At 38.2% G+C, this 20,837-nt stretch overlaps 3 protein-coding genes and 1 long non-coding RNA gene across 4 annotated transcripts; 3 read left to right on the top strand and 1 right to left on the bottom strand.

The window, feature by feature from the left end:
* The first annotated feature begins 934 nt into the window (after nucleotides 1-934).
* LOC137716984 (secreted RxLR effector protein 161-like) lies at nucleotides 935-1,591 on the top strand. Its single transcript, XM_068456313.1, has 2 exons — nucleotides 935-1,046; nucleotides 1,188-1,591. Exons 1-2 carry the CDS (start codon nucleotides 935-937, stop codon nucleotides 1,589-1,591), a joined length of 516 nt encoding a protein of 171 aa, XP_068312414.1.
* A 1,649-nt stretch (nucleotides 1,592-3,240) lies between these two features.
* On the bottom strand, nucleotides 3,241-5,797 carry LOC137717531 (early nodulin-93-like). Its single transcript, XM_068456924.1, has 4 exons — nucleotides 5,561-5,797; nucleotides 4,661-4,722; nucleotides 3,945-4,020; nucleotides 3,241-3,783 (listed from the first exon to the last, which is right to left on the bottom strand). The coding sequence occupies exons 1-4, from the start codon at nucleotides 5,670-5,672 to the stop codon at nucleotides 3,680-3,682; spliced, it is 354 nt and encodes a 117-aa protein (XP_068313025.1). The 5' UTR covers nucleotides 5,673-5,797; the 3' UTR covers nucleotides 3,241-3,679.
* Nucleotides 5,798-9,351: 3,554 nt separating this feature from the next.
* Nucleotides 9,352-15,116, top strand: LOC137718412 (uncharacterized). The gene is made up of 4 exons (XM_068457953.1): nucleotides 9,352-9,471; nucleotides 9,729-9,779; nucleotides 14,358-14,560; nucleotides 14,835-15,116. Exons 1-4 carry the CDS (start codon nucleotides 9,426-9,428, stop codon nucleotides 14,967-14,969), a joined length of 435 nt encoding a protein of 144 aa, XP_068314054.1. The 5' UTR covers nucleotides 9,352-9,425; the 3' UTR covers nucleotides 14,970-15,116.
* A 3,664-nt stretch (nucleotides 15,117-18,780) lies between these two features.
* Nucleotides 18,781-20,215, top strand: LOC137716835 (uncharacterized). The gene is made up of 4 exons (XR_011065750.1): nucleotides 18,781-18,893; nucleotides 19,151-19,201; nucleotides 19,425-19,628; nucleotides 19,900-20,215. It is a non-coding gene; the product is annotated as an uncharacterized lncRNA (long non-coding RNA).
* Nucleotides 20,216-20,837: the final 622 nt, after the last annotated feature.

The raw sequence follows: 20,837 nt of genomic DNA, 5'->3' as shown, positions 1-20,837 counted from the left end.
TTGACGAGACGAAGAGAATGGTACCTTTTTCGAAGGCTAACTCGCTGTGGTTTGGTCGGACAACGGCTTGAAAGTGGCTAACCATTTTCGAGTTAGCCACTTTTGAGTATTTTTTCGGCAAAACCACAGCGAGTTAGCAATAAATAAAGATACCATTCTCTTTGTCTTGTCGAGAAGTATGATTTTCGTTTTTGAATCAATAAATTTCGTTAAGTATTGAAGAAGTTATGAACGTTTAAAGTTTACCCAGTTTCCAGCGAGTTTTCCAGTTTTTCCGCGGACCAGTCATCTTTCAGGCTATTTTCCGGCCATCTCCGGCAATCATTGAGCTTCAAAATAGTATAATCTTGTTGTACACTTTTTTATCTTCATTTTGATATATTATGGGTCGAATTTGGTTAAAAATCGATTGAGTTACGAAGCTTTGAAAATTGCCCAAATAGATTTTAATGGAATGACCAAAATCATGAATGATGGACAATCTCAAGGACCATTTGTATCGATTTTCAATCTCAAGGACCATTTCTATTAATCATGCAAATCTCAGGGACCATTTTGTATAATAATCCCATTTGAAATGCCAAAAGTATGAGCTTCTTGTATTATTAGATTTCTTTTGCTATTCCTAGTTATTTTCGGCATAATGTGCAAAAATTTAAACCTCAAGCAACAAATTGATAACTGGGAAGAAAAAATTTAACATGCTTAAATAAAATTTTAATTTTTCAATGACACATAAATTGTAAATAAATAAAGAAAATGAACACTAATCATACCACAAAAGTGCAAGTTTTCAAAACCTACAATTTATAACTAATGTGCAATATTTTTTTTTAAGAAATGAGTGTCAAACTAACCTATAATCACAGCAGTTTTGAATTACTTCCAAAATAGATACACAAAAGCTGTATAAGATCACCTATCTAAGGTAGGAATGCTCATTGTGTCGATTTATGTTGATGATATCATTTATACTGGCAGTAGTATTGAAATGATAGAAGATTTCAAGGCTGATATGATGCATAAGTATGAAATGACAGATTTGGGTTTGTTGCACCATTTTCTTGGAATGGGGGTTATGCAAACTGAAAGTAGCATTTTCATTCATCAAAAGAAGTATGCTACTTCCTTACTTAAGAAATTTGGATTACAGGATTGTAAACCTGTTAGTATCCTACTTGTTCCAGGTGGTAAACTGAGAAATGATGATGATAGGGGAGTTGTAGATGTAGCACAGTTCAGAAAAATTGTTGGCAGTTTGTTGTATCTTACTGCAACTGGGCCGGATATCATGCATGCTTCTTGCTTATTAGCAAGGTTTATGCACTGCTCAACTAATAATCATTGTGGAACTGCTAAAAGGGTGTTGCGGTACATACAAGGAACCTTAGACTATGGTTTAGAGTACAAGAAAGATCAAGGTGCAATGTTGTTTGGATTCTGTGACAGTGACTGGAGTGGATTCGAAGATGATATGAGAAGCACTTCAGGATATGCATTCACTTTCGGAAGTGGAGTATTTCTTGGTCCTCAGTCAAGCAACATTGTGTTGCATTATCCACGGCTGAAGCAGAGTACATCAGTGCAATAGAAGCTATTGCACAAGTAACTTGGTTAAGGTTTGTGTTGGAGGATTTTGGTGAAACACAGACTGTGGCAACTCCTTTGAATTGTGATAGCACCTCTGCTATTGCAATCACCAAGAACCCCATTTTTCACCATAAAACTAAGCACATCAACCAAAGGTATCACTTTATCAAGGAGACTTTGCAAAATGGAATCATTGATTTGGTGTTCTGTCCAACCAAAGATCAGGTAGCAGGCATATTCACAAAGGCACTAGCCAATGAGCAATTTTGTCATCTCAGAGAGCAATTGGGAGTAAGATCAGTTCACAATTTAGGGGGAGTGTTAATGAGGATTACAAGTTTGATTAGTGTTGTGTCTTAGCTCATAGGCTAAGATTGAGTGATCAAATTGTAATGTGTTAGTTAAGTCTCATAGGGCTTGATAGTGGACAAGTGTCTTAATCCAAGTAAAGTATGAAATGGATGGCTGAGATTGGATTAAGGATCTGTCTCTTTCTCTCTCTCCTCCAACAATTATTTGGTAGATGTGTGAGCTCACGTGCTCCGTGAGCACATTTCCCTGAATATATGGAAGAATTTGCAGAGTAACATTCTCTGAATTTTTCTGATTGAAATTCTTTGCTTCCCTTCTTCTTCTTGCCTGAGAGTTTTGCATTTCATTCCTAATCGCTAACATTTAGTAGATGGAGACTGCCGACATCACCATCATCATCATCAGCAAGTTGGTCATCATCATTATCAGCAACTTGGTTTTGGTTGAGGAGGAGGCGGCATCGGTGATGGGCGTCAATGATGGACGGGCTTTGGATCAGATATTTCCAAGACTTGCACACGGCGGTGCACTTGATCACAGATTTTACTGACGGCAACCTCGCTAGGACTTCGCCTATGATTTCTTCAAGGAGTAATTCCCCATCAATTTTGAAGTAGTCGGTGGTTTTTACGTCGGGTAGATACTGAAAGGCGGCGTCGGCGTTGGTGTTCCGGTGGTTCTTCTCTACCGACGAAGACGACAACTTCCTCTTCTTCAGGCGTCGGTGTTGGTGGTGGCCGTGTTGTTTGTTGTCTTTGATTGAATTGAGAGTTGTGGAATGGGATCCCTATTTATAGTGCCAATAATCTGGAGTGGATTTGGTTACCGTAACGTGAAAGGAAACATATAGTCCTGTTGACTGGAGTTTATTCCCACGTTGACCGAGAAGCCAAATCTATTTCAAATCCGAATTAGAAAACCAAATCTACGTTCACAACTTCAAGCTTTGAAATTAATTTTTGTTCAGATTTCAACTTTCTCCGACTGACGCACACACCACCCTATTTCCGTCCATCTGCCCGCCGCATCCGCATGACAAAAATCATTTAATATGGTAAAAGATGATATTCGAGATATGGATAAAAATACAGATATAAAATATTTTGATTAGAGAATTCTCAAATTTTGTCTTAAAACAAAGGTCGATATCGAGACCTCGATCAATATTGATACTGACACTAACAGTAATAAATATACTAAGAGTAGGGATGAAATCAACAATAAAGGTCTTTTTTATCTCACACTTCAGTAAGATCAAAAAATCTGCTGCGCTTTTTTCACCACATATTTAGGCGCTTATTTAAGCTAAGGCATAAATAAAAGATAACCCAATTCAAGTCAACCAAGAGATGAACAGGTTTTCAGCAATAAATGGCAGAAGTTTGTTTTCAATAAAATGAACAAAACACAGATCAGATTGCCAAACTGAGAGCCTTGTCATACATCGTCATACAAATATGGCCGCAACACGAATCCACTGTACTTATTTTGAAGATATTCGTCCTTGGCCAAAGAAAAGAAAAGGGGAAGGCGGAAAACAGTACGTAATAACGAAAACAAAAACTCATCTACTAAGCAGCCAAGCTACAGAGTCATGTGCCGAAACAAAAACAAATTATTGCGAATTGACGAGATTCATTGTAGCTCACCATAACGAATGATATGATAAGCCCATGAGGGGTTTATTGCGGGAGCGTTCACTATACCCATCAAATGCACATGATTTTTTCAAAGACGGGGGCACCTTCGTATCGTTTTGAGCTACAATTGCATTATATTACTGCTCGCGCTGGCGTCTCAAACTGTCTTGCAACAGGGCATTTTTTCTCGCACACGCCAAGATGGTTTTATCAACGGTGATGAAGTATGTAGAAATTGTTGCTGTTCATCAAATAAATTTGAAATGTCAAATTTTTCATGGCCCAGACAATTAAAACTCTATGAGGAAGAATTAATACTTAAAAGCTCTATCTGGTAAGTAAATTGCCACAAAGCTAGAATCTCTGTAAGCCATGCAAAAAAATTAAATAAATAAGTCATACCAGCACTGATGATGAGTGCTTGAGCGGTGTAGTTGAGGTTATACTTTGCCCAAGGTACCGTACGAACAGCACCCAACTGGGAATATGAAGAAGAAGTAAATAGTAGTCATTAAAAAATATACCAACATAGCAAGATCTTCCTCGAACTCAGGGTAAAAAACAGACTAGTAAAAGATATCCTAGACTCCTAGTGTAAGAGGCTCTCAATGCAAAATAGGCCAATCTGGAAAGGACACAACATACACAGCCATACCCATTATTCTCAAAGAGGGCTATTTCTATGACTCGAGACGACGACCACCCAAGTTTGGAGCAAGTCCACCAAGACACAGCCTTCAAACATATACAATCTGTGTGAACTATACTACAGAGTTACTACTGACCTAAATTTGTTAAAGACAAAGCTGCAAGACCATTTCCTTTTTCTCACAGACAACCATACAATTTTGTTAGCACTCCATTTTCAAGTTCACATGGAAACCCATGGACATTCAAAATTCATAGATGTTTGATGAATTTTACACTCAACTATGAAGGCAATACCAACAAGTTTAAGAGCATAACCCAAGAGGACATGAAGAATAAAAACAGGCAGTAGCAGAGAGTAAGAAACGAAGAATAGGATTCAGTTTTGTTGTTCAAAGCAGTGGTTATACAGCCTACCAATTTCTAACAAACGAATAAAATTATGGAAAGTTGGGGAACGCTACACATACCGTAGCCACACTTGAGATAACAGCCGCAACGGCAGCATACTTGAATCCCTCCTGAACACCCTCTGCAGATAATGAAAATGTTAAGTGATGTCGGACATTGTCCAAATGTCACATGCATTACCTATTATCACGTCGTAATCAATTAGCCATCAGTCTCTCTCTACAAATACGTTGCTGATGAATCGATCTACCGCACATACACTCTACTCAACTAGAGATGAACCTAAAACCAACTGGCAATGGGTAGCGATGCCCGAGATCAGTTAAAATATGAAGCAAGGCTTTAACTATCCCATGTGGGATTCCCACTCTCAACACGCCCTCTCACATGCGGGGTCACTCAAACCAAACACGTGAGCAACCCATGTCGAGTGATTGAACATGCATTCTACTCAATAGACATGAACCTAAAGGCTATAACCAATTGGCAATGATGAGGATGCCCAAGATTAGTTAAACTATTAAGCACGGACTTAATAAACCGCTGTGGAATCTCAGTCTCAAGTCTCAACACGCTCCCTTACATGCTATCGCGTATGGCGGTTGAGCCTTACACGCAAATACACTACATCATATACTACAGGTAATGTAAGCATCCAACCTAACATCAGCGAGCAATGGACCCAAAGGTTTCCAACTAATTACGCAATAATTTACTTCCCCGATGTTAAATTCACACTCCCAATTCCCCAAACACAACATAGCTAGATTAAATTCACCTCAACTTAAACAAAAAGTTCCCAACTTTTACAAAACAACAGATCAAATTCTTGATTAACTTCAAATAATCAAAACATCAGAGATTAAAAAACCAATCGATATGCAACCTAGAACAATTTAAACAACCAGATGCTGCTGCTAATTGTAATTAATGGAAAGGATTAAGTAAGAAACGCAAACCGTCGATGCACTTCTTGGATCTCAGCAGCTTCGCCTCTTCGGCTGGCGAAGGAATCACCAGAGCATCCTTGCGGTTCACCCACATGTCCCTCAGTTCCGATGGAATCCCCATTTCTTCTCTGCTTCTGCAACTTCAATTATTTCAGATTTAGAGAGAGAGAAGGGTGTAGCGGCGTGAGTAGAATGAGGATCCTCGAATGACGAGGCGAGAGCGCCTGCGATTCTGCCACGTTTTTTTCGTTTAATCTATGGGCTGCTTTACTTTCTTGTCTCTGTCTCCCTCCCCGCACATGTGACTGTGGCTTTTACTAAATTAATATATTAATTCTAGATTTGGAAATTTATGTTGGATTCTATGTTTTTTTTTTTTTTTTTGGGATAATGTCTTATCGCACTACACATTGTATTTCATGTCATTCTTTTAATTTTCTAACGCATATTTAGTCGTTAAATTTAGTAAAATATTGTATTTGTTTGATGTATTTTCTATTTTGAAAAGTTAATAGTTTAACTTTTTAATCAACCATTATAAATCTATACCCAATACTCTTTATTGGAGGATTACTATATTAGATATAAATATAAAGAATTATTATTAGCATTCCAAAAATCTCATTTGGCACACTAAACTTTCTATAATTAGAAAGAAAAATACACTTGTAAGAAGTGTAGAATGAGATTTTTAGAATGCTAATAACAATTTCCTAAATATATATGCTCGACTCCTTATTAGAGTCCTTGCAAACTTATTTCTCTAAATATATATGTTTTGACTATTAATTTGCTCCAAAGTTGAGAGCATCTCTAGAGAATGAGTTTAAAAAGTCCAAATTAGTTATAATAGTAAAACAAAACAAAATTAGTATTTTTCAACCGAAATATCAATTCTTATGTATCATGATATGGAATGGCAGCAAAGAGCTACTGTAAAATTTGACAAAGCTTCAAATCTATTTTTAGTGATTAACAAATAATTTTCATTATTTTTTATTATTTTTTTGTTTAAGATACTTATTAAAATTATGAAAAGTAAATAATATAATATATAATAGTTTGAATTTTACATATCAATATCTTCTTTCCCCGGTTTACAGCTTCTAAGCCTTTCAAGACGAGTGCTCCGCCTTTCCTGTGGTTGGAAGTCTACAGAATTTGTTGCTTTTTCTGTAACAACACCTGTTCTTTCAGTGTTACAATCACCAAATACAGCATTTCCACTGATTGGGGATAAGTTAAACCCTTTCCTTTCCTCAAATCCTATGGTACTCTCTTTAGCTAGGAGCTAAATGCAAAATTAATCTGACATCTCCAAATCGGTGTGATTTTGCATCCCCCATCTCAGACTGACACCCATTCAACGGGAGTAAGATATCCAAGAGTGCATCAACAAGAGCAGCCCATGAAGCTTCTGCAAGGTAGGAGATCTATGATCTGCTTCCACTTGCTGCAACGGCCCTCCTCTAGATTTTCATCAGTTGCTTTTCTCTTGTCAACAAATTTTAGACGAACATGTTTAGGTTCTAGCTCATCTATAGCTCTAGGAGCAAATGGAACTGGCTCGGACTCTTCGATGGTTCTCTTGACATGCGAAGCACGAGAATGTGATGGCCAATGCCTCAAAGTCAACTCAGCCACAGAAAGGCATGCAACCTCATCACCAATAGCAATAAGAACTTCCAATAATTTCTCCATGCAGTTCCCTGCGTAAAAATTTCAGAGAAGACATAATATGTATCTGTCGCAATATGGTGCTGAGCCCATCATCATGAATCTAAAAGATGTAGAGAAGAAAAAAAAAAATTCAAACATCATAATTGCTCACAATTATTAGGGCTACCTATAAGCCCTTGCTCAAATTCCCAGCGGGGTATACCGATTACTGAGAGAACCCATTGAGCATGACAATGTTTCCGGCTGGTTCCAGACAACAGAATCTTTGGTATCAGTCTCTACAGCTTGAAGATAACATCGAAAAGCACTCTCATAATATGCTGAACCTTGTTGAAGGTTCCTCAGACCCAAAAGGAAGACTGCCATCGAAAAATGTTCGTTGAAGATCTTACGCTCACCTGCACGTTTTCTATAAGAGGATCTTTTAGGACGGATCCTAACAGCTCGGCGGCCTTTTTGTATTCTTTGGCTTGCAACTTGTGAAATCCTTCATGATATGTTTGTGAAAGACGGAATTCCTGCCATGACCAAACTAAACAGTATGAACTCTATCTAATCACTGATCAGAAAAGAAAACATCTTCAGCTGAGAAAATCTAAGCGCTTCTGAATCGGGCTACCGTACAGAAAACCCGCATTCAATTCACATTTTCCGGCTCACTCATTTGTTGAAACAATGATAAGAAGTACAATAAATTTCCCAGATACTAATGCTACACAGAAGTCAAATTTCTCTCCTCTGTTCTCATCAAGTTGACTTCTGCTAACAATGCTCGAAATTTACCCACAATAATACAATCCCATAAAATTCCAACACATTGAGCTAATCCAACAAAAAAATACCTGAACTGTGAAAGAAAAAGTGTAGAGAGAGAGGGGGGCATGCCTGAGCTTCTTTGGGGGGAGGCTCCCATTTGACTTTGGTAGCTGCAATCGAGAACTGAAAAAGCATAGAAATCGAAAAAAAAACTAAATAAATTAAATAAGCTCGATCGAACGAAAGAGGCGTTCGAATTACTTACCAATTCGAATGCAGTTATACTAATTATATTTACTAAAAAGGGATTAGGGTTTTTTCTCTGCGAAATTAACCCAAAAAAAAAAAAAAAAAACAATTTGATTAGAGCCGGCTGAGCAGTTCTCATCTAAACTAATATAAGGCTTTTTATATTAGCATTTCAAGATGTAAAGAGTGTAGGGTGTGGTGGTAGCATGGAAAAATATTGTTGGCTCATTGTTAACTCATTATGAGGTTTAACTTAGTCTCCTACTTTTCCACCCGTTTAGTATAGACAATATTGTTTTTTAAGTATATGGGATGCATTAAGATAAACTTTGATTGAAAAAACAAATGTGGGGTGAATTAAGATAAACTTTGATTGAAAAGCCAAATGTGGGGTGTATTAAATATGTGGGTTGTATTCAACAAGTGAGATGTTAACAAGCCTTATTTAATAATCACAATTAAGTTGAAATGTTAAAATGGTCCTTGTGTTTTAGTCATTGAGTCAATTTAGTCCATATGTTTTCAATTTGTCCAATTTGATCATTGTGTTTATCTCCTTTAGCCAATTAAGAATATTTTCATCTAATTTCTGTAAAAAAAATTTTATAAATTATTATAAACTTATTTATTAAATTATTTATTCTATTTAAAATATTTAAAAATTAAATTAAATTAAAATTAAAAGAAAAATTATTCTCCTTCCAACTCCCCAACCTCCTCCCTAACACTACCCCCTCTTTTTTCTACGTCACAACCTTAATCATTTTTCAGATTAGAAGTTTTATCTCTTATATGTGTTATTTCTTATTGATTTTTATCTTTCTGTAAAGAGAAAGGATAATTATATCTAGTATAAATTTTCATATAAATTTTTTAAAAGAGATGGAATGAAATGTTCATAATTAACTAACATAGACAAACACGAGGATTAAATTAGTCAATTCAAAAATACGGGAACTAAGTTGACTATATGACTATTACACCGAGATCATTTTAATATTTAAGCCTCACAATTCAAATCACAGGTTAAAATAAAAAAATAAAAAAATTGAGAATCACATGTCATAACAATTTCTCCACCCTGAGGACACTGAAAGTGAAATAAGATATGAAAAGCTAAAACCCTAGAGCCGGCAAAGGCCCTCCGACGGTTGGGTTCTTTTGGGTTGTGTCCTCGTCAGTGAGCAAAATGGCTCGTGGCGGCGGCGGCGGCCGTTCTGGTTCCCGCTTCGGAGGTGAGAAAACACAGAAATTCGATCTGTTTATGTTTATGTTGTTGATCCCAGCTGATTTCTCCATCTTATCTGTGGCTCGCAAGGTTTTGGTCGATCTTCCTTTAATAGCCGCCTTGGTTTTCCCTTCTTTTTTGGGATCCGTATATAAAACTACGGTTTGGTTTGGCTTGGTAGTTAATTATTCATTTGCATAATTTTTGGGGTTTTCCCAAAACCCTAACCTAACCTGATAAAATAATTTCATGTTTAATCTGCAGGATTCAGATCCTCCCGCTTCCGTTCCCGTTCCTCTGGCACAAGTTTAAAGAGTACGTACGAATTTAGTTGTTTTCAATTCCGTTGCATGCTGCTGGGTGGGTGGGGCTTCAACACTTTGATATTATTAATCTTCATGATCCGCACTTCCCCGTCACGTTAATTAGGTTTTGTTGGTATTTTACAGTTTACTAACTCAATACCAAAATATGTGGGTGATAAGTTTACAAACTCTATCACACCTCTCACTTGCACTCTCAATAAAATTGGACAAAGAAATAGAGAAAGGAGGGAAGCAACAAGCTTTGACAAACAAGGCACTTGGACTTTGATATATGAAAAGAGAGTTTACAAACTCAATAGAATAAGAAAGCTTACAAGCTGAAAATGAGAATGGGAAATGGGATTTGGATTGGATGATTTACAATGCTTGAGAACTTGGGTATTTATAGCAAACCAAATGATTAAACTAAGATTATTTATTACCACACAAAACACATTAATTGCACCTAATAATTTTTATTCAACCATACCTAATATTGCCTAACTTTCCATGCCTAACTTTGACATTGTTTTTCAACAATGGCTAGCACCAACTTGTTTTGAGTTGAATTTCCAACACACCTCCTCAAATCAAAACGCCTTCATTCCTAGCATTTCACGCAGTAGCCGGAATGTTTCAATTGGCAATGGCTTTGTGAAGATGTCTGCCACTTGTTCCTTGGTGTGACAGTAGACAAGTTCAATTGTCTTTTGCTTCACATGGTCCCTTAGAAAATGGAACCTGGTATCAATGTGCTTGCTCCTTCCATGTTGAACAGGATTCTTTGCAAGTTTGATTGCAGACACGTTATCTACGTGAATCACAGTCGATTCCACTTGTGGATGACACACTGACTTCAACAGATTTCTTAACCAAATTGCCTCACACACGGTTGAGGCTACAGCAACATACTCGGCTTCACATGATGACAAAGCAACAATTGATTGCTTCTTTGAAGTCCATGAGAAAGCTGTTGATCCTAGAAAAAACACATAGCCAGTTGTGCTTTTCCTTTCATCTTGATCACCTCCCCAATCACTATCTGAATAACCAAATAATTTTGCATCTTCACCAAAATTATAAAATAGACCATAGTTTAGAGTACCTCTTATGTACCTCAAAATTCTCTTGGCGGCCAGCCAATGAGACTCCCTTGGTGTTTCCATGTATCGACTCACGAGTCCAACACCATAAACTATATCAGGTCTTGTGATTGTAAGGTACCTTAGGCTTCCAACGAGGCTTTTGTACACTGTTGAGTTTACAAACTCACCCTCTCCTCCTTTGGACAGCTTCAATCCAGTTGCGACTGGGGTATTGACAGTGTTGCACTTGTCCATATTGAACTTCTTCAATATGTCTCTCATGTACCTTTGTTGAGAGATGTAGATACCATCACTTTCTTGCTTCACTTCTATGCCAAGAAAGTATGACATTAATCCATTGTCAGTCATCTCGAATTCACTGAACATGGATTGCTTGAACTCATGGAACATTGCCTCATTGTTTCCTGTAAACAATAAATCATCTACATAGAGACAAATAATTAAGAACTCCCCTTTTTCACCATTCTTCATGTAAACTGAATGCTCGTATGGACATTTCTGAAATCCATTTTGGTGAAGGTAGTTGTCGATCCTTGAGTTCCAAGCTCGTGGTGCTTGCTTGAGGCCGTACAAAGCCTTCTTCAAACGATACACCTTATCTTCTTCTCCTTGTACTTGGAAGCCTTCCGGTTGTTCCACGTACACTTCTTCCTCAAGTACTCCATTAAGGAAGGCTGACTTGACATCTAGTTGATAAATTTTCCATTTATGATGTGCGGCAAGAGAGATTAGCAATCTTACCGTGTCAAGTCTCGCAACTGGAGCATAGACTTCATCATAGTCCACTCCATACTTCTGTTTGTAGCCCTTTGCTACAAGCCTTGATTTGTATCGATCCACACTCCCATCTGCAGTGCGTTTGATCTTGTAAACCCACTTGACACCAATAGCCTTCTGATTTGGTGGGAGCTTTGTCAGCTCCCAAGTGTCATTCTTCTCGATGGCATGGATCTCTTCTTCCATGGCTTTCTTCCAACAATCTTCTTCCACAGCTTCATTGAATGAGAAAGGCTCATGGTCTGCATACAAGCAGAAAAGGTTGGTTTCTTCTTCTTCTTCTTGTCCATAAATCTCTGTGAGACTCCTTAACCTCACTGGAGTTGAGGAGCTGCTTTCCTCACTAGATGTAGGACCACTCCTTGCAATTCTGTGCACTGGAGTTGTTGTGATTGTTTGAGCAGACTGTTGCTCAATCGGTGGTACAACTTCTGGTTCTTCAAAATCAGTGGAGACGATCTTCTCTTTACTGACTTCTTTGTTGTTCCACGTCCATGTCTCTTCCTCACTGAAGATGACATTTCTACTAACCACTAGTTTGCCAGTTAGTGGATTGTAGAGCTTGTATGCCTTGGACTCTTCACTATAGCCCACAAACACACACTTCTCACCTCTATCATCAAGTTTCCTCCTCTTGGCTTCTGGAACTTGAGCATATGCAACACACCCAAAAATTCTTAGGTGTGTAACATTCGGCTTGTATCCACTCCAAGCCTCTTGTGGTGTCATCCTCTTGACACTCTTTGTTGGACATCGATTCAACAAATAAATCGAACAAGCTACAGCTTCTGCCCATAACTCTTTTGGCAAATTCTTCTCCTTAAGCATGGACCTTGTCATGTCAAGGATGGTTCGATTCTTTCTTTCGGCTATCCCATTTTGCTGTGGGGTATAGGCAGCAGTAAGTTGATGCCTAATTCCTTGCTCCTTGCAGTATGCTTGGAAAGCATTGGAGGTGTACTCTCCTCTTCCATCCTTCTGGATGATCTTGATCTTCCCTTTGCCTTCAACTGGCAACTTTGAGGAGTCACCAAGACTTACAGATCCATAGGCCCCTTCTTTGAGTTCGGCAAAAAACTCCTTCTTTCCACACATGTGATTGCTTGCACCAGAGTCCAAATACCAAACATCTTGTTGGCTACTGGAATCATGGTGTGCTAGTAAGACTGTAAGTTCTTCATCAGTATTTCCACTTGATTCTGCCATGTTGACATGCTCACCATTTTTATGTGAACATTCATTGGCATAATGTCCATATTGCTTACAGTTGTGACACTGGATATGCGCCTTTCCTCGAGTAGATCTCCACTCCTGAGACTGACCTTGATTTTGTGCATAGCCTCGACCTCTTCCTCGGGCTCGTCCTCGGTTACGGTTGGATGAGCTCCCACGACGTGAGTTCCACTGCCCACGACCTTTATTTGGTTTGTCAATATTCAACTTTGACTCCAAAGCTTGCTCTAGCGTTGTGGGGCTTGCATTCTTCTGAATGCGTTGCTCGTGAACTAGGAGGGATCCTAGTAGCTCTTCTGCGCTCATCACCTCCAAATCCTTAGATTCCTCAATGGCAGTCACCACATGCTCAAACTTAGATGTGAGTGACCGGAGTATCTTCTCCACAACTCGTACTTCATCGAGTCTCTCGCCATTTCTCCTCATCTGATTTACTATCACAATGAGCCTTGAGTGATAGTCGGAGATGCTCTCCCCTTCATTCATGTGAGCAGTTTCAAAATCTGCTCGAAGTGACTGTAACCTCACTTTCTTGACTCGATCTACTCCTTTGTAGATTGTACTGAGTGTATCCCATACTTGCTTGCTCGTTGTTGCTTCTGCAACCTTCTCGAACGTTGAATCTTCCAAACCCTGGTATAGAAGATACAACGCCTTTTGGTCCTTCTTTCGTAAGTCCTTGAGAGTGTTCCTTTGATCCGCAGTATATACGGCTTCTTGCTCGGCAGTGGGTACAACATACCCACTACTGACAACTTCCCATAGCTCCTGTGATCCAAACAATGCTTTGAATTGGATGCACCATCTTTCATAATTTTCTTTCTTCAATGTGGGAACTTGGAGTTGCACTAAATTGGACGCCATAGCTACTGCACTTGCCAGAATGGTATTCTGGCTCTGATACCAATTGTTGGTATTTTACAGTTTACTAACTCAATACCAAAATATGTGGGTGATAAGTTTACAAACTCTATCACACCTCTCACTTGCACTCTCAATAAAATTGGACAAAGAAATAGAGAAAGGAGGGAAGCAACAAGCTTTGACAAACAAGGCACTTGGACTTTGATATATGAAAAGAGAGTTTACAAACTCAATAGAATAAGAAAGCTTACAAGCTGAAAATGAGAATGGGAAATGGGATTTGGATTGGATGATTTACAATGCTTGAGAACTTGGGTATTTATAGCAAACCAAATGATTAAACTAAGATTATTTATTACCACACAAAACACATTAATTGCACCTAATAATTTTTATTCAACCATACCTAATATTGCCTAACTTTCCATGCCTAACTTTGACATTGTTTTTCAACAATGGCTAGCACCAACTTGTTTTGAGTTGAATTTCCAACAGGTTTATCTCCTAATTAATTGCCGGTATCATTTCATTTCGTGGTCTATCATCAGTTCTCTCTGTGTAATTACAAAACTATCATGTAATGATAATATCTAAATTAATTCTGTTAGGTCCGAGTGCCCCTGATGAGGTGGTGGTGAGATATTCGAACGGCGGCCCTGTTAGGGTTGTTCATCCTTCAGAAGTTGAAGGAGCTGCGTTTCAGAGTAATTTATATTCCGAGTATGATAAATACGGGACTCCTTCCGGATCCTTGCCTTGTGAGGGATTTGAGATTTGTAGCTGCAAAAAATTGCTTATGTCTGCGATTGAGGTATTTATACTTGTCTCAGTCTTCTACTTCTACTTCTTCTTCTTCTTCTAGTACCATATACAAGTTTCGTCTTGCACGTGGCTTATAGATTTTACATGATCTCCATCAGTTTTCTGGAATTGGAAACCGAATGATATAACTAGAGCACTTGTTACGTCAGTTCCTATGAATAAAATCAACTTCTGCGTGATATTGCGATTAAATAGAGAAATCAAGCCAATATTTTGAATGAAAACCTCTTCATGTTTATTTATTTTTATTGTTTTTATGCTAGACAACCCTATTTGATGGGTGTAACAGTCCCGTCGGTTTGTCTTGCCGCCTTCTCTTGGAACTTTATTGTGGTGTTGAGGTGGACATTGGTGCGTTAAAGAAAGGCTCGACTTGCAGTGGTCCGGTTCAAAAATGAACATCCTCAACAATGGCATGCTCAAAGCTCTGGATATTGTGAAACCCTTTCTTATGTCTTATTTGTTGTTTTCATTGCTTTTTCATACATGGTTTGTAATCTCTTCATAATTCCAACGTGACATGCAATGCACTCCTAATTCCATATGCTTTTGTCGATGCAACGGAGTGGCTTAATTACTTTGTGGTATCGAATTGGAGGTAGTCATAGATGTGGTATGTTTTTCCACGAGTTTTAATTCAATCTTCTTGCGGAAGATCGATGTAAACATTTATTTGTCGTCAAATTTAATCTCTGCTTACCGAACCGAGAGTTCTTCAAGTTGAAGATCCAGCAGAGGTTGGATTTCCAGGTTTCCTGAGATTAAGGGTGGATTTTGACGCATTACGGCCCTAATTACATGTTGTTCTGTACCATGCCCAGCTAGGGGCTCCTATGTAATTCGATTCAAGTATGAAGGGTTGAGAATTTTCTGCTACCGTTGTGGGAGGTTAGGCCACTCTAGTGCGTGTCCTCGTTCAGCACCACTGCTACCATCCGGCGAAACCCGAAAATTGCATCTGACAACTCTCGAAAAATTATCTCGATATCAAACGACATAGTACTAGACTGCCTACGTATTTTTGATGAAATCAAAAGACCTAGTTTGTTAATGGTTTGAATTTTTGGGGCTTCTAGCAAGTGAATGACGTCACTAAAATTTGGTACTTTTGGATTTGTGCGGTTGCGTCGAGATTGAATTTTTAGATTACTTATGTATCCTTGATGGAATCAAACCGGCGTAATTCTAGTGTGATTTGATTTTGATGGGTTTTGTACCATTTGGATTTTGGATTGGCTTTTTGCCATTTTAGAATGATTTGGTGTTACTTGAGAAATTTGGGACAACTCTATGCCGTTTGAGACTTAACACGGTTTCGTGCCGTTTGAGACTAGACGTGGCTTCGTGCCATTTGAGACTTGACGCGGCTTGTGTCATTTTTGGCTTGATATGTGAATGACGGGTTAATTTGAAAGGATTTGGGCCCTTGGTACGATTTCGAATTCAAGAACTTGATCGAGTGGGTGATTGACGCATTGAAGAATCCTTTCCTGCAGAAGCACCCTTTCCTGCAGCACTGGTCTAATCTATTCCAGTGTGCACCATTTCCAAATCAGTATCTGATTTTGATTCATTTAGAGACATTTTGGTAGGACAATTTAGGCAAAGCTGCTCACTGGATTGAGTTGTTTCCTGGTTTGATGAGTTAACGTTAGATTTAAACTTCATATCCAAGGCCAACAGATGCTTAATTGCGAACTTCAGAAAATTTCCTTCCTCCACTTCACCACCCTGCCCGGCACAGCAAAGCCCATACTCAGCGAGTAAATCATGCATTGTCACAATTAAGTCCACCTACGAGGCAAAGTCTGAAAATTTAGAAAAAGTTAAGGAGGACGTAACAAAAAAAAAAAAAAAATATTCGTGAGAGAATTCGTTGTATGACCAACTTGAGTTGACAAGACTCAATTGAGTTTTAACATTTATCATGGTGTTGAGGTGCTGAATCTTGCAGAATGCGATGGAAGCTTCAATGAACCAACTCCTTTCAATTTGATCAGTATTTACCAGACCAGAGGACTTCTTAGAGACGAATATGCTTGCAATGTTGTACACTACTGACAAGAGCAAGCATTGCATATCACCTGTGCTGCTCATCCGAATAGTGTCCTGCAAGCATAAGATATAATTACATACTGCACAAAACATGAAATTACAAAATCTCTAGACTGATCAATAAAGTTATTGACTTGTGAAAACCTATTTCTTTGTTTGATTGGAAAAAATGTTCGGAGTTTTACAGTTTGAGGTAAGCATGATCGAGTATCAAAGCTATTTATACATGAATATCGATTGACTTGCAGAATCCCCAGATTGATCAATCCAGTTCTTCACTCGTGAAACACATTGAGAAATAGCCTTCACTTCCTCGGCAACCAATAAATTCCAGCACTGCTTGCTTGAACTTTCTTGTGTGTCTTTGTCAGAAAGAAGCATAGTAAGTGTTTGATCCCGATTTCAGCATTCATCAATCTCTGCAGCTGCCATAAGGATTTGCAATTTCCGCTGATGGCAATTCAAATAAACATCAACACTCATAGGCCTTGTGTTCTCGCATGCCTTGATTAAAATGTTGAGTGCTGATGGTTCAACAGAAGTAATTTCCTCTCCGCCTTTATCCGCTATGCGCAAGGGTAATGCATCAGGGGGAACATTAAGTCTTCTCCGTGCATTAAGAAATCATCCTTTAAAATGTTAATTTCATGGAGAATTCTGTAAATGATTTAACTCTTTAACAACCTTGCAATATGGAAGGCGGATCACGCATTGGGAATCATTCGTATTTTCCTTCTTTTCCAAAAGAGACAAGGAAATATAGAATTCTTGGTGGGCTTTTTCCTTGTTGCCATCCAAACTAGATACCGTCCACTTAACCAGAAAAATCAAACCCAGAAGGAACTGTTACTTGTTAAAGGAGAACCATCTAATGAGACATCCTGGCAAACAGAGGTGTTCACGGATATTCCATCAGTGCCAAAGACTCTCTTAAGCCCAAAAATACTTTCATCTTCCACGGCTACTGATTCAATAATTTTACAAAGATGATAAGATGCCTAGACATGAATTCAGATAGCCTGGAAACATCGGAAGACAATGACCCAAGATTATAATAAAGTTCAGCAAGAAAGAGGCAACATTTGGTGCTCATATCCTTCCCCCAATTCCTTGTAATCCCTTCCAACCCCAAGAACTTAACAAATGCATCCTGAGACAAAATACCTCTACTAGCAGCCTCCTCTAAAAGCAAATGAGCCACAGGGAAAGCACCATGGTTATTTGATGTTTTTTTTCTAATAAATCTGGACATCTTACCGTATTGTTGGCTCATTGTTAGCTCATTATGAGGTTTAACTTAGTCTCCTATTTTTCCACCCGTTTAGTATAGACAATATTGTTTGTTCCAAGTATATGGGATGCATTAAGATAAACTTTGATTGAAAAAATAAATATGGGGTGCATTAAGATAAATTTTAATTGAAAAGTCAAATGTGGGGTGTATTAAGTATGTGGGTTGTATTCAACAATACGTGGGATGTTAACAAGCCTTATTTAATAATCACAATTAAGTTGAAATGTTAAAATGGTCCTTGTATTTGAGTCATCGAGTCAATTTAGTCCATATGTTTTCAATTTGGCCAATTTGATTATTGTATTTATCTCCTTTAGCCAATTAAGAATATTTTCATCTAATTTTAAAATTTTTTATAAATTATTATAAACTTATTTATTAAATTATTTATTCTATTTAAAATATTTAAAAATAAATTAAAATTAAAATTAAAAGAAAAATTATTCTCCTTCCAACTCCCTAACACTACCCTCTCTTTTTTCTACGTCACAACCTTAATCATTTTTCAGATTAGAAGTTTTATCTCTTATATGTGTTATTTCTTATTGATTTTTATCTTTCTGAAAAGAGAAAGGATAATTATATCTAGTATAATTTTTCTTATAAATTTTTTAAAAGAGATGGAATGAAATGTTCATAATTAGCTAACATAGACAAATACGAGGATTAAATTAGTCAATTCAAAAATACGGGAACTAAGTTGACTATATGACTATAACACCGAGATCATTTTAATATTTAAGCCTCACAATTCAGAATCACAGGTTAAAATAAAAAATAAAAAAATTGAGAATCACATGTCATAACAATTTCTCCACCCTGAGGACACTGAAAGTGAAATAAGATACGAAAAGCTAAAACCCTAGAGCCGGCAAAGGCCCTCCGACGGTTGGGTTGTTTTGGGTTGTGTCCTCGTTAGTGAGCAAAATGGCTCGTGGCGGCGGCGGCGGCCGTTCTGGTTCCCGCTCCGGAGGTGAGAAAACACAGAAATTCGATCTGTTTATGTTTATGTTGTTGATCCCAGCTGATTTCTCCATCTTATCTGTGGCTCGCAAGGTTTTGGTCGATCTTCCTTTAATAGCCGCCTTGGTTTTCCCTTCTTTTTTGGGATCCGTATATAAAACTACGGTTTGGTTTGGCTTGGTAGTTAATTATTCATTTGCCTAATTTTGGTGGTTTTCCCAAAACCCTAACCTAACCTGATAAAATAATTTCATGTTTAATCTGCAGGATTCAGATCCTCCCGCTTCCGTTCCCGTTCCTCTGGCACAAGTTTAAAGAGTACATACGAATTTAGTTGTTTTCAATTCCGTTGCATGCTGCTGGGTGGGGCTTCAACACTTTGATATTATTAATCTTCATGATCCGCACTTCCCCGGCACGTTAATTAGGTTTATCTCCTAATTAATTGCCGGTATCATTTCATTTCGTGGTCTATCATCAGTTCTCTCTGTGTAATTACAAAACTATTATGTAATGGTAATATCTAAATTAATTCTGTTAGGTCCTAGTGCCCCTGATGAGGTGGTGGTGAGATATTCGAACGGCGGCCCTGTTAGGGTTGTTCGTCCTTCAGAAGTTGAAGGAGCATGCGTTTCAGAGTAATTTATATTCCGAGTATGATAAATACGGGACTCCTTCCGGATCCTTGCCTTGTGAGGGATTTGAGATTTGTAGCTGCAAAAAATTGCTTATGTCTGCGATTGAGGTATTTATATATACTTGTCTCAGTCTTCTTCTTCTTCTTCTTCTTCTATTACCATATACAAGTTTCGTCTTGCACGTGGCTTATAGCTTTTACATGATCTCCATCAGTTTTCTGGAATCGGAAACCGAATGATATAACTAGAGCACTTGTTACGTCAGTTCCTTGAATAAAATCAACTTCTGCGTGATATTGCGATTAAATAGAGAAATCAAGCCAATATTTTGAATGAAAACCTCTTCATGTTTATTTATTTTTATTGTTTTTATGCTAGACAATCCTATTTGATGGGTGTGACAGTCCCGTCGGTTTGTCTTGCCGCCTTCTCTTGGAACGTTATTGTGGTGTTAAGGTGGACATTGGTGCGTTAAAGAAAGGCTCGACTTGCAGTGGTCCGATTCAAAAATGAACATCCTCAACAATGGCTTGCTCAAAGCTCTGGATATTGTGAAACCCTTTCTTATATCTTATTTGTTGTTTTCATTGCTTTTTCATACATGGTTTGTAATCTCTTCATAATTCCAACGTGACATGCAATGCACTCCTAATTCCATATGCTTTTGTCGATGCAACGGAGTGGCTTAATTACTTTGTGGTTTCGAATTGGAGGTAGTCATAGATGTGCTATGCTTTTCCACGAGTTTTTATTCAATCTTCTTGCGGAAGATCGATGTAAACATTTATTTGTCGTCAAATTTAATCTCTGCTTACCGAACCGACTCTGGGGGCAAAAATTGGGGCAGTTCTTGAAGTTGAAGATCCAGCAGAGGTTGGATTTCGAGGTTTCCTGAGATTAAGGGTGGATTTTGACGCATTACGGCCCTTAATTACATGTTCGGTACCATGCCCAGCTAGGGGCTCCTATGTGATTCGATTCAAGTATGAAGGGTTGAGAATTTTCTCGTACCGTAGTGGGAGGTTAGGCCACTCGAGTGCGTGTCCTCGTCCAGCGCCACTGCTACCATCTGGCAAAACCCGAAACTTGCATCGACAACTCTCGAAAAATTATCTCGATATCAAATGACGTAGTACTAGACTGCCTACGTATCCTTGATGAAATCAAAAGACCTAGTTCGTTAATGGTTTGAATTTTTGGGGCTTCTAGCAAGTTAATGACCTCACTAAAATTTGGTACTTTTGGATTTGTGCGGTTGCGTCTAGATTGAATTTCTAGATTACTTATGTATCCTTGACGGAATCAAACCGGCGTAG

The sequence above is a fragment of the Pyrus communis genome, chromosome 15 (genome assembly GCF_963583255.1).
Source record: "Pyrus communis chromosome 15, drPyrComm1.1, whole genome shotgun sequence".
Lineage (NCBI taxonomy): Eukaryota > Viridiplantae > Streptophyta > Magnoliopsida > Rosales > Rosaceae > Pyrus > Pyrus communis.
This window is presented reverse-complemented; position numbering and strand designations above follow the sequence as displayed.